We start from the raw sequence: 13,619 nt of genomic DNA, 5'->3' as shown, positions 1-13,619 counted from the left end.
TTTATGCATTACAAAGTGGTGAATATATATAAAACATATTTATTTAAAATGATTGGTGCTTTGTTGTAGAGTTTTAAATAAAATGTTCCCCTGCATATTTTGATAAGCTTTCCAAAAACATTCATCCTTTGCACAAAACAGCACTTAGTGATCAATGATTTTCTCCTCTTTTATATTCCTCTGAGCAAACCATCCAAATTTTGCTAATCTTTCTTAAAAATAAATGTAAAATGTAAGTAACAAAAACATGGTAAATGCTATACTTCTATTTTAGCAGATGGGTTTTGATAACGTTTATGTATATATACATATATATGTGTATGATGTATGTTTCAGAGATATCCAGCATTTGTAATTTCTGCGAATCTGCCCTGATAAAGGTTTATGAAGAAAAGTTACAATAAGTGCTGCATAATATCTACTGTGGGAGACTAACATGAGCCATATTAACAGAGCTAATCCTGTTGATCTGCAATGTTATGTATATTTCTTTGTAGTATATTTTCAGTCCATGACCCAGCCTGGAGTACAAACATGGTACACTTTAGCTTGGGTGTAAATGCACATCAGCAGCCAGAAACCACCTAAGTATGAAAATGGGATAATTATAGCTCCAACCACTTTTTCTGGGAAAGTAGTGCAAATATATGCCATTCCTATAGCAAATATGAACGCTTTCCCTGGCCTTTTGGATTTATTGAAAATGGTTCTGTTCACCTGCCTTAAAGGGATCCTGTCATCAGAAAACATGTTTTTTTCAAAATGCACCAGTTGATAGTGCTACTCCAGCAGAATTCTGCACTGAAATCCATTTCTCAAAAGAGCAAACAGATTTTTTTATATTCAATTTTGAAATCTGACGTGGGGCTAGACATTGTCAATTTCCCAGCTGCCCCCTGGTCATATGACTTGTGCCTGCACTTTAGGAGAGAAATGCTTTCTGGCAGGCTGCTGTTTTTCCTTCTCAATGTAACTGAATGTGTCTCAGTGGGACATCGGTTTTTACTATTGAGTGTTGTTCTTAGATCTACCAGGCAGCTGTTATCTTGTGTTAGGGAGCTGTTATCTGGTTACCTTCCCATTGTTCTTTTGTTTGGCTGCTGGGGAGGGAAAAGGAGGGGGTGATATCACTCCAACTTGCAGTACAGCAGTAAAGAGTGATTGAAGTTTATCAGAGCACAAGTCACATGACTTGGGGCAGCTGGGAAATTGACAATATGTCTAGCCCCATGTCAGATTTCAAAATTGAATATAGAAAAATCTGTTTGCTCTTTTGAGAAATGGATTTCAGTGCAGAATTCTGCTGGAGCAGCACTATTAACTGATTCATTTTTCCCATGACAGTATCCCTTTAAGTTTGTTGAACAGAGCTAAACTAGAAATATCAACTAAATGTCCAATGTATTGAAAAGAATGCCTTCTAGACTTTTGTAGGCTGGAGCTTAGTTGTGTAATTTACCTTAAAGGAGAAGAAAAGTCATGTTATACTTGAAGGTGTCAAAAGTTAGGCACCCAGGAGTGATTGTATTTACTTACCTGAAACCCCAGGACTGTTCAGGCAAGTAAAAACAATCACTTGTGGATGCCTAACTCTTGACACCTTCAAGTACTGGCCTGCACCGGAACTGCAATGGCCCAGGGTTCCTCCAGCGAGCACCACGGAGTGAACACCTTCCTGATTCTTCTTTCTTCTCGTGGGTTTGCATGTGCTGTAGAGCGAAAAGTCGGACTTTAACGGAAAAGCCGGCTATTTTGTTCTACTGCGCATACTTCTGCCCTGGGAAATTTGAAGAAAGAAGCATCAGGAAGATGAGTGCCTTCACGTTGAAGGAGAAGCCCCTCCCAACATTCCATGGAGGCCTTTGGATGTTATTGAATGCTATATACTGGAGGGGCTCTTCTTCCCTAATGCTATGTTTTTTTATGGTAAAGGTAGGTCATTTTTAACTATTGTATATGAATAAAGTTGATTGATTTTTCTGCCTCTTGGTATCAAAAGGCAATGATAAAATGAGGCTGGGTAATGGACTGGAGCTTAATGTGTGATGGATCTTTTCTCTGACATTTCTGCTTTAACTGTCTAAATGTGAAACAGTTCTGCTTTATCTTTGACCTTTTTCAAATAACAGTGTTAAGAACTGTTTGTATAATTAACATGCTAATAAAACTGCATTTATTTCCTCTGCATCGAGACAATCAGTTTGTGTGTGAAGATCTATTGTAAAGAAAAAAAGTGCATTAGTCTACCCCTGAAGGCCACAATACCACTCAATAAACCTGCTACCGCTTAAAGGAATAGTTCAGTGTGAAAAGAAAAACTGGATAAATACATAGGCTGTGCAAAATAAAAAATGTTTCTAATATAGTTAGTTAGGCAAAAATGTAATATATAAAGGCTGGAGTGACTGGATGTCTAATAAAACAGCCAGAATCCAACTTCCTGCTTTTCAGCTCTATAACTCTGAGTTAGTCAGCGACTTGAAGGGGGGCCACATCGTACATTTCTGTTCAGTGAGTTTGTAATTGATCCTCAGCATTCAGCTCAGATTCAAAAGCAACAGATATGACCCATGTGGCCCCCCTTCAAGTCTCTGATTGGTTACTGCCTGGTAGCCAGGGTAAGCAGTCAGTGTAAACCAAGAGAGCTGAAAAGCAGGAAGTAGTGTCTGACTGACAAGTTATACATCAAATCACTCCAGCCTTCATACATTACATTTTTGGCTAACTAACTATATTAGAAACATTTTTTATTTTGCATAGCCTATCTATTTACCCAGTTTTTATTTTTACACTGAACAATTCCTTTAAAATCACCAAATCCACAAAGTGAACTGTAGGAAGAGAAATGGGTAAGTGGAAAACTGAGACTGAGTCATTTCCATTGCACATAAATTCATATGTGTGTGAAAAAGCACTTAATATTAAAAAATATGTCTGACAATTAATGCCAACAAAGTGTAAATATCATGGGGCACTGAAAAGGTTCAATAAGATGATGCAGTAACTGAGCATTTTTTACATCTCTAAATTTTTTATTATTCCACTGTTATTTAGGCCCTTGATATTTAGGCCCTTGACACACAGGTTATTTTCTCTACATCTGCCTCAAGGAGAGGACAGCAGTAGATAAAAAGTGCTCCCTTCATCTTAATGCTTGTTATTCTAGTGAAGGGCATACATGCAGCTCACATGGAGTGTGACAAGCTCAAGCTAGTATGCATATAAATATTTAAAGCAGCAGGCTGTCTACATTTTATGTTTAAGAGAAACTGCAATATATTTGTAGAAAGAAGACATTTTGATAAAATCAAAATGGGTAATTATATCTTTCTATTCCAAGCTACCAAACTGCAAATCTTTGGCAATAAAATACTTTTTAGGGCACAAAAACACCCAATTAAAGTTTTCCCCATGTTTTCTGTTTTTTTTATTCCAGCTAATGGGGGTCAATATTAGCTAAACACTATGTGAGGCTACAATTTTATTGTTAGTGTTAATTTGCCTGGTTGCTAGTATAAATTAAATCCTAGTAACCAGTTAGCTTCTGTGAGTAGAGGGCTGCTGAACAAAATCTGAAATTAAAAAAAAAAAGGCACGTGAAAACGTTAAGACCAATTGCAACCTCTGAATATCAATGTCTTCATTACACTATAGATGGCAGGCACCTCCAATGATTTACTGAGGGAAGCCAATATGTTTCTTCCCTGAGCCAGTGCTCCTTTTAGAAATGAAAATGCACCAGCTGTTCCACCATTTTACTTACCTTTCAGACTTAGGAATGCACATGCACAGTAGAGTAAAATGTCTGGAATATACTGCTTACATTCAAAGCACTCCAGAACCTAGATCCTCTGTACTTTTCTCTTGATTCACAATAGTCTTAGAACAATGCCCCACTTTGTCTAAAGCTGGCCATAGACGCAAAGATCTGATCGTACGAATCGAGGATTCGTATGATTTTCGAACCGTGTGTGGAGAGTCCCGACATTTTTCGTTCAGCGGAGATCGGTCGTTTGGTCGATCGGACAGGTTAGAAAATTTCTGTCGGCTGCCGATAATATCTCTGCGTGTATTGCCGATCGTACGATTTTCAGTGGGAGACTGTCACTAGCTTTGGTTGGGCATAGATATCGTACGATTGCTGTCAGGGGCAGAACATTGCTGATCTGTTCTTTAACTAATCTGACTGGTAAGACTTTGATTCGTATGATCGGATCTTTGCATCTATGGCCAGCTTTAGCCGTGATCAGCTACTCCAGATCATGGTTCTTACTTGCCTTCAAGTAGTCCCTTAAAACCCATGCTTTCAGAGTAGTCTGTCATGATCCATCCAAACAACTCTCAAGGCCACCTCCCTTCTGCAGTGTTCCATAAACATGCTATATTGTAAGATGTCACTGGCAGGACCCTCTGATGTCATGTTTTGATACTTGTTATATTCTTGTTATTGTTTTATTTCTGTACGATGCTCTGTATAATGCGTGTCTGTCTCCTTCCTAGTGCACTGTACAGTGCTGCAGAATATGTTGGTATTGTATAACGACATTATAATAATAAAGGGCAGGAAACAAAGTCACAACAAGGGTAACAAAAACACATCTCAAGTTAAGCACAAAATTTTCTATGGCATCGTTAGTACATTTTACCTATTACTTCTCTGCTTTTTCCCTGTAAAATCACGGTTTGATTTTTTTTTTCTCTCTCATTGTACCCATATTATCCTGCATATTAACCTACATTTATCTAAAATTAAAAAAAAAGTTCAATCTTGCATACTCCCACCAGAGGGCAGTCAATACATATGAATTGTAGCAGAAGTGTAGGCAGTATGCATATTTCTAAAAACATTGTAAAGGGTGCTTTCACTGGAATCAAAAAGTACCAAATCAGCCGCTCTTTTCAATAAAAAAAAATGTAAGTGATTTCTATAGGAAATAGCCATATATCCCATATGGGATAGAGGACAAAGCAAAGGGGTTTTCCAGCAGGTTTGCATAACAGTAGTGCATTGGAATATGCAGACACAGTGTAATGTGGTAATCCTGGGCCAAAATTTAATGCTGAAACAAGTGTGAAACATCTGGCAAATGGCATAGGTTGCCTTTTGTGTATTGTACTGATTTCTCAGAGCTCTGCTATTTTCCCTTCCCAAACAATAAGAGAATTATTCAACAACTAACCTCACACAATCTGGAAAGTAGCTGCAATTGAAAAGTAATACAGAGAAATTCATAAAGTAGTTTTAGCAGCTAACAGAAGGAAGCACTCCTCATGCCGAATAGGCACGGGAATTTGCAGGTGGTGTATGTCATTTCATTGTCAGTATAAAACAAACCATTCTATTAACATAGCATGTACTATATATCCTAGAATGCAATGGATTAATACCAATCAATTAATTAATATACAATCAGTTGGCTAGATTACTGATACAATACAAGCATGTTTCACTGATATATATATAATTTTTAAACAAACAAACTGAAATGCCGCTCCTCACCTTTCCTATTGGGTGCACGTGGGCAAGGCTTAATTTACATACTTAACAAGGTAGCCCCAGCACTCTCAATATATAACCTCCTGAAAAAAAAATGTTCTTGCACAACTGAACTGTAACTTACTTAAAAAAGACACTTTTAGTCATAAAGTTTGTACAAAGCATGCATAAACTGACACGCCCCGTCAAGGCAGTGTCCATGTGTCAATCCTATCCTAAGTGAAAAAAATAAAGTGTTATCTTTGGGGGGAGACAGACCATACCTGCTTTTCTCTTTATTTAGCATGAATATCCCTGAATGTCGCTCTGACTTATCCATGCAGCGGAGCTCATGAACGCAATCTTCTGCATCTTTAGATTTCTTTGGTAAGGGACCATCGACACTGAACTCCGTAAAGTGCCAAAGTGAAGGAAGAGAAGCCAAAGATGCAGAAAAATGGTGCCCATGAGCGCCTCTATGCTACTCTGTATGAATAAGTCAGCGTGACATTCAGGGACACTTTTTGCGGTAATGGACTATGCTGAGAGAAAGTAGGAAAGGGGGACAATGGAGGGTAGTGGATGGGAATTTTTTCTTTGGGAGTTAGTTCTCCTTTGCCTCTGCATCTGGCCATACACGGCTTATTGGCCCGTGTGAGAGACCCTCCAATGGGCTTTCCCGATCGATATGGGCATCCCCAATCAATATTAGTATGATTTGGATTTTTTCATGATTTTATCAAGTTTTTTCCCTCACATGAAATTTTCTGCCAAATTTATTGATAAATAGGGGGGGGAAATTGTGAGAATTTTTTCCGATTTTGATAAATAAGCCCCCTAGTGTATCATAATGACGTGTCCAGAAACATAATCCATTAATAAAGTAGTACATCCAGTAGTAGGAATTTGATGTTTTTCAATTTTTCTGCTAGTAACTATTCTGAGTGAGAATTTGCTTCTGTTTGGCACTGGTGTAAGTACAATAGGGGGTTTATGTAGAATCACATGCACATTGTGCTGCATCCAGTAGCTTATGGCAACTAAATAGCAGTTAGCCGCAGTGATGAAAGCTGAAATCTGATGTTATTTGGTAAGCTTTGATGATTTTGCCTATGATTATGAACAGAACCTTTATATTTTGCACAGTACTGAATCCGCAGTTTTTAAAATCAAGAGACTTGTTAGGATTAAAAGTAAGAAAAATAAATATAGGCTAAAGAGGGGGAGAGAATATGCTGGTATTAATAACAAGCCTACTTGACACCTAGGGGCAGATTTATCAAAGTGTGAATTTAGAACGCACCGCAGAAAAACTAACTTTCTATTCATTCCTTTGGGAATTTCAAAAGCATATTTATAAAATGGTGAACTCCATTGATAAATATGATTCTAAAAAATCGCATAGGAATATATAGAAAATGAGTAAGTTTTTCTGTGATGAGCTCTTATCTCACATTTTCATAAATCCACCCCCTAATTCAGTTTTTGTTGGTTGGTGCTATTTGGTGGGCCAAGTTCTGCCAAACAACATTCCTGACAGATAATTTTATCAGCTATTGCTTAGTTTTTTGACAAAAGACTGTTGCATTCTTATACTGTATATAAGGCAACACGCTAATGTGGTTTATGAAAACAGCTCAACACTTTTGTAGGAAAGGATACAAAGAATCTCCAGTATGCAGCTGTCAGGAATTTTAGAGTCTGAAACTTGCACAGGAAATCACTTCTGTAATGTGGACATACAAATGTTTTAGATACACATTTAAACTGCACAGCAGGAAGTGATGTTATCTCAGGTAGATGTGATATAGCACTTTCTGCCAAGGACAGTTGCTGTTTGCACAAGGAAGTGACAATGCTCTGGTTTTATTTTACCATTTGCCTTTGTATTTTACCTTAATAAAAGCTAAAGGCTGTTAGGTACTATTGATAACTTTTTTTTGTTTACTCTATACTGAACCAGACTTGCTTTAAATTTAAAAATGTAGTTATTTACATTACAAAGCATATTCCCTGTATCTAATGATGACCCTGGATTTTTCTGGAAAATGATGTTATTCAGAGGGGCTTTGGACATTAGGTTACCACAGTGCAGACAGAGGTGTCATCTTGGTTGGAACCCAACTTGTGCAAGACAAGCAATGTGTCAAAAGAGCAGTGATGTATTCTGGTTATTTAGAGCAAAGGGCTACTCACCCTGTCTGCTAGTACGATGTAATGGCGAGAGAATTAAATTGCCTTCAACATCTTATAAAAAGGAATTCTGATCCCAGGATACTCAAGGGGAGGTTGAAGAATAAGCCAGCAAACAAATTACATTCTGTCCAGGCCACCGACTCTAGATGACTCTAGATGACTCTAGAATCAAATTCAAATTACTTATACTCACATTCAAGGCCCTTAATAATGAAACCCCTCCCTATATTTCATCTCGTCCAAATACACTCCTTCACGAAACCTTCGCTCTGCTTCTGATCTTCGCCTCACTTCTCTGATCACTTCTGCCCATTCTCATCTACAAGTCTTCTCTCGGGCTTCTGCTTTTCTCTGGAACTCTCTGCCACAAGCTGTCAGACTTTCTCCTTCTTTCCAAACTTTCAAGCCCTCCTTAAAGACCCACCTGTTTAAAGAGGCTTATTCGATATACCTTAATTAATCATTGCTGTATCAAAAATGACAAAGTGTTTATATAATCCTAATGTCTCAATTGTACCCTAACCTTTAGTTTGTAAACTCTAATCTCTAGGTCCTTCTAACCCTATTGTACTCTGTAATCCTTGTTTGTTATCCACCATTTATTCCCTGTTTGCTATAACTGCAGTAAAGCACTGCGTATCTTGACGGCGCTATATAAATAAATGATGATGAAGATGATGATGACTGTCTGGGAGCTTAAACAAGAAGTCGTGCATGAATGCATTGAGTGTTCTGGTGATATTTTGGTCTCTGAGGGGATGTCTCATATATGCAGCTAGGAGGGAAAATAATTAGATGTAAAGCTTCACTAGATATTGTCAACATTTGACAGCCTAGCTAAGGGTTGGACTGGGCCGGCAGGACACCGGGAAAAAACACGGTGGTCCCTGGCTGTTTTTGGCCCCGCCAACCCAGACCCGCTCCCTACAAGAGATAATGCTCCAGGGGTGGGACGTGGATAGTGCAGAGGCAACTTTGTGGCTGGAAGGCATGGCGGATGGTGTGGGCGGGCCCCTGAGGCTGCAGGCCCGGTGGGCCCTGGGCCCCCCAGTCCGACGCTGGCCTAGCTGGTATATTAGAAATATTGCCAATGAAATACTTGGGGGCTATTTATTAAAGTCTGATTTTTTCTAGTCTGACTTTTAAAGGGGAAAACGTCATTTTTCATGATTTATTTAAGTCCAATGGTGTTAAAAGTTCGAATAAAAAAAGTACGCCAACTCAGAGCTGCCAAGATCATGTAGAAATCAATGGAAGATGTCCCCAAGATACCCTGATTTGTGCTGGGTTTCTGAAAAAGTTGCTGTATTCAGGTGTCAAATCTGAAAAAGTCACTGTATTTGGGCATCAAATTTAAAAAAAAAGTCGATCTTATCGAGACAATGAAAATTTCATGATAAATAGGGGCAAAAGTCTGTGTGGATTTAGTCGGAGTGGAGTTCCAAAATGAATATTGTTCTTTAGTCTCTTTCGATCCTTAATAACTATACTCAAATTGATGAAAGAAAGACAAGTGCCATCACATTTATCAAGAGTAAATATTATGTCCCTTGGGTGACTATTTTTTTTTTTTTTTTTGCTATATTGAACTAATTTAAATGTTTACTTATTTAAGTGTACAGTATTTATTCCCCATTTGCACAGCCCTGCAGCAACCTGCCCATTTGCCTATGGTGTAATGGGGTCTTATTCAAAATGTGTTAGTGAGCTAAGATTTCAGTGTCTCTAAGCGATACTACCCATGGCTCCCAGGTTTCACTGATCACCAGTAGGCAGATCCACAGTGTATGGTGGAGTATAATAATGCCCTAAAAGATACTGGTTCCAAGAAAGGATGTAGAAGGTGAAAGACAGGAAATCCCTGAAGCTGGAACATTCACATGCAAGTGGTGTTATTTGATCCCAGCTCCTCTAGACAAGTGGGCAGTTGTTACTAAAACCACAAAGAATTTTAACTGGACCAAAAATAAACTCATAATGAAGTGGTATAATTACACAGACTAGTATCGATCACCACCACTGCACCTGATTAAGATTTCTTTTTAGTGGGGTGGGAGGGTAAAGACACATAATTACTGACACAGAGGGTCATATACAATATTAATTAAAAATCTTATTAGTTAGATTTTAATAGTATCAAAATGGTCATGCACCCTATATTTTTGCTTAGTCCTTTGGTCAAAGAAACACTGTAGAATAAACATTAGTTTAGTTTGTGCATGACAGTTAAGCAGGTCAGTAATGTGTTGCAGGAAACATTTTTTGTTTCTAAACCTATTTTATATTTTTCACTACAAAATGAGAGTGCACCTACCCTTTTTCTACATTTACGCATAGGACAGTACCCCACATATTTATGATATAATAAAATAAATAAATAAATCATAACAAATTATGCAGTAGTAGTACAGGTATATGATTTATTATCTGGAATGCTTGGGACTTGGGGTTGACATACAAAATACAAATACTTAATACAAAAATCAAGTACAATTGCTAAGCGGCTAGGTATTGAACATACAGTAATAAAAATTACCTTAGGGCTAGGTGAAGTACCCCTTTAAAATAGTACTTCTAGCATGCTGCTTCTGTCTCTTCTGAAGAAAAACGTTGCCTTTTTATTGTGCATAGAATCTAGGGGTTCAGTGGGGCATACGCTCAAGTCTGAAAAACATTACACGGAAAATCCTGGGCATGGAACAGAAACGGAGCCTAGGGTACATGTGACATTTGGAGTATGCCTTTTTATGCCTGACTTGCAGTAGTGTGGCTGCACCTGACAATACTGGGGGTTTATGGTACAGAAAAGTAAAATTATAACTCCCTGTTTAATAAAGTACTTTCTTTCTTTTAGTTCCAGAGATACACTTTCTCCCAGTCCATATCAATGTCCCTAACAATGGACTCACCTAAGGGTATCAACTTTCTCCTCTGAACGTGTACATTCCAGTCCCATGCTGTGTGTTTTATTAATAGTGCCAGACAATTTTACCTTCTGTTGATGTGCTGTGACTTTTCAACACAATACCTCAACACAGGCATCATCACATGCTATTCCCATTCTGAAAATGCAACAGCAAAACTTTACTCCTTGTCTCATGTTCAGCCTACTCTAGAAGATATAGAGACATCAAGAATAGTATTTTGAGACAATTTGCAATTGGTTTTCATTTTTATTATTGTTTGCAGATTTTGAGTTATTATTAGTAGTTCTTTTGTTTACAATTTCAGTAATCTGGTTTCTATGGTCCAAATTACCCTAGCAACCATGCATTGATTTGATTAAGAGACTGGAATATGAATAGGAGATGGCCTGGATGGAAAGATGAATAATAAAAAGTTGCAGTAACAATTCAGAGCAGAGCATTTGTTTTTTAGATGGGTTCAGTAATCCCCGTTTGAAAGCTGGCAAGAGTCAGAAGCAAAAGGCAAATTATTAAAAAGCAATAAAACATAATTAATGAAGACCAATTGAAAAGTTGTTTAGAACTGGCCATTCTATAACAAACTTAAAGTTAACTTAAAGGTAAACCATCCCTTTAAATACAGATATAGGTATACAAGTGGATTTAAAAGGCCAATGTGAACAAAATGAAGGCAACACTATATTTAGTGAGGGTAACCACTGGGCTCTGTGCTCAAATATAAAGCACATAGACCTATGTTAATCCAACTAAAGTTGAGTTTGCATGCTTTTTTTTATACTTGTCTTGTATTTCCAGGGCCGGATTTGAACTCCCTCTCAGAAGATTCTGCGCATCGCGTCAAGCTTGAAGATGGTGCACACGCATGCACATCCTGCCATTTCAAAGATTGTGCATGCGCATGCGCCTCCTGTCACCTTGATTCCGGAGCACTAGCCATTCAGCGCTAGTGCTCTGGCAAGAAAATCAATTGTGTGGCTGGGCAGCATGCCACCCCTTAATTGATGCCACCCTAGGCCCGGGCCTACGCAGCCTCGCCACAAATCCGGGCCTGTGTATTTCAGAAATAACCATCTTGTGTTTGACTTGTGGCATCTAACTAGCTGTCTCTCTATATAAATATATCAATATTAATGTCAGAATTTGTGTAACTTGTGTCTATCTAGCTGCCTGTTGATATATTTTCAGAAAAAATAACTTATTCACAGATAGTGTGAGAAAGACTGCAGTGCAGTTACACAGGTTGAATTGAAAATAAAGAAAAAGAAAAGTGCAGGACAGGATGCAAAGTACAAAAGCATACACAAACCACCATGTTATTGAATTTAGTGCCTTGTTAAAAGTGAACATTGAGCTGACATAAAGTGGCAGATTACAGCGTGTAACTGGGAATATTTTGAAACAATTAGTGGCAAATCTTAATTGTTTCTTACATTTGATTCTCTGCAGATTTCCAAGAACTGATAGTACCTGCAAAGGTTCAGTGTTCCACAGTACTCTAGGGACAAATGTTCTTATTTTTAAGCTGCAGTTACTGCAGTGTCTCAGTCAGATGCTCAAGATGTCACTGTCCTGATTTAGAGGGTGAGGCAGCCCCTTAGCTCTCTGACTCACTTAGACTGGGACAGCCTGTATTCCTTGCACAGCTGAAGATCCCCCAAGAGGGGGACTACAGGGCAGCTGTCTTACTCACTCCCGGTAACCTTTTCACTGCCTTTGGGGCCCACTCTCATGACGGGTTAATATATCGGCAGTGTTATACAATACAGCTGTATACCCGAAAACTATTTTGTGTCTCTAAGATTTCATTAAATATCTTCTGTGTATAAGTCTTTCATACCTACCTTAATTAAATGTGTTTGTGTGCAACTACTGTTTTCTGTGTCTTTATTCCAACAGTGCAAAACAATGTGACCATTTTTAAGGCAATACCATTACAGCTTTAGGGTGGTGGCACAAGATGCTACTTGGCGAGATTAGTCACCCAGCAACATATCGCCTCCTCTTCAGGCAAATCAAAAAGGAAACTTCGGGCGACTTCGGAAACCCAGAGCAATCCGAGTGCCATCCCGCCGGTGATTCACATTCTAGCCGGACGGAAGCCATTTCGGGGATATTAGACACCTGAAGATGAGGCAATTTGTTGCTGGGCGCATGGGAGATTTAGTTGCCTAGCGACTAATCGCCTCTTCTTCTGGGCAACAATCTCTCCAAACTACCTTCCCCTACCTTCCTGCCGGTTATAATGAGGAATTGCCAGCGGGATGGCACTCGCGGCACTTCGTTTTCTGAAGTCGCCCGAAGTTGCCTCACAAGGAGATTTAGTCGCCAGGCGACTAAATCTCCCTGAAACTCCCCATGTGCCCTTACCCTTAGTACAGGAATCTGTTATCTGGAATGTTTGGGACCTGGAGTTTTCCGGATAAGGGTTCATCCTATAATTTAAAGCAACCTTCTTTAAGCCTGATCAAAACCATTTAAACTTTAAATAAAACCAGTTGGGTTGTTTTGCCACCAATATGGATTCATGCAAAGTACTATTTTATCACTACCAAGAAAAATTAAATAATTTTGCTTAAAATGGAGTCTATGGAAGATGGCCTTCCTGTAATTTTCGAGCTTTCTGGATAAGGGATCCTATAAGATAGGGAAAACTCTACTAATCCCCCCATAATTCGTATGAACCTATCATCTCAAAACAAATTCTCTTAGTGGGTCAGTAAAAATTTAAAGCCAATTTCCCTTTATATAACCCAACAGAAAATGACCTATGAGCCAAGAAGAATTTTTTGAACGGCAAGTGAAGCTGGTATAGTGGTATGCCCTGGGAAACAGTTGTCTTTGAGACTGACCTCATATTATGTGACTTCCAGGAGATACTTTTCTCACTGCTAACAGGAAAAGTGTATACATTTCAGGAAATACTGACCTGTCTCCAAATCAAGTTCACACTACATGACCCACTGGTTTTAGCTGCATATGGAAAATGTCCTTTCATCTCTGTGTCCTTAATACATAATTTC

The 13,619-nt window shown here is 38.5% G+C and overlaps 1 protein-coding gene across 2 annotated transcripts in view; it reads left to right on the top strand.

Moving 5' to 3' along the window:
* Positions 1-12,454, top strand: part of ccdc136.S (coiled-coil domain containing 136 S homeolog) — a 40,251-nt gene extending 27,797 nt beyond the window's left edge. For both annotated transcript variants that reach the window (XM_041588444.1, XM_041588441.1), the window contains one exon: positions 11,395-12,454. In XM_041588444.1, coding sequence (XP_041444378.1) covers positions 11,395-11,406 — 12 coding nt within the window. In that variant the 3' untranslated portion in view covers positions 11,407-12,454. The remainder of the gene's footprint in view (positions 1-11,394) is intronic.
* Positions 12,455-13,619: the final 1,165 nt, after the last annotated feature.

The sequence above is a fragment of the Xenopus laevis genome, chromosome 3S (genome assembly GCF_017654675.1).
Source record: "Xenopus laevis strain J_2021 chromosome 3S, Xenopus_laevis_v10.1, whole genome shotgun sequence".
Classification (NCBI taxonomy): Eukaryota; Metazoa; Chordata; class Amphibia; order Anura; family Pipidae; genus Xenopus; species Xenopus laevis.
The sequence above is the reverse complement of the archived record's forward strand: the minus strand, read 5'-3'. Positions and strand labels throughout refer to the sequence as shown.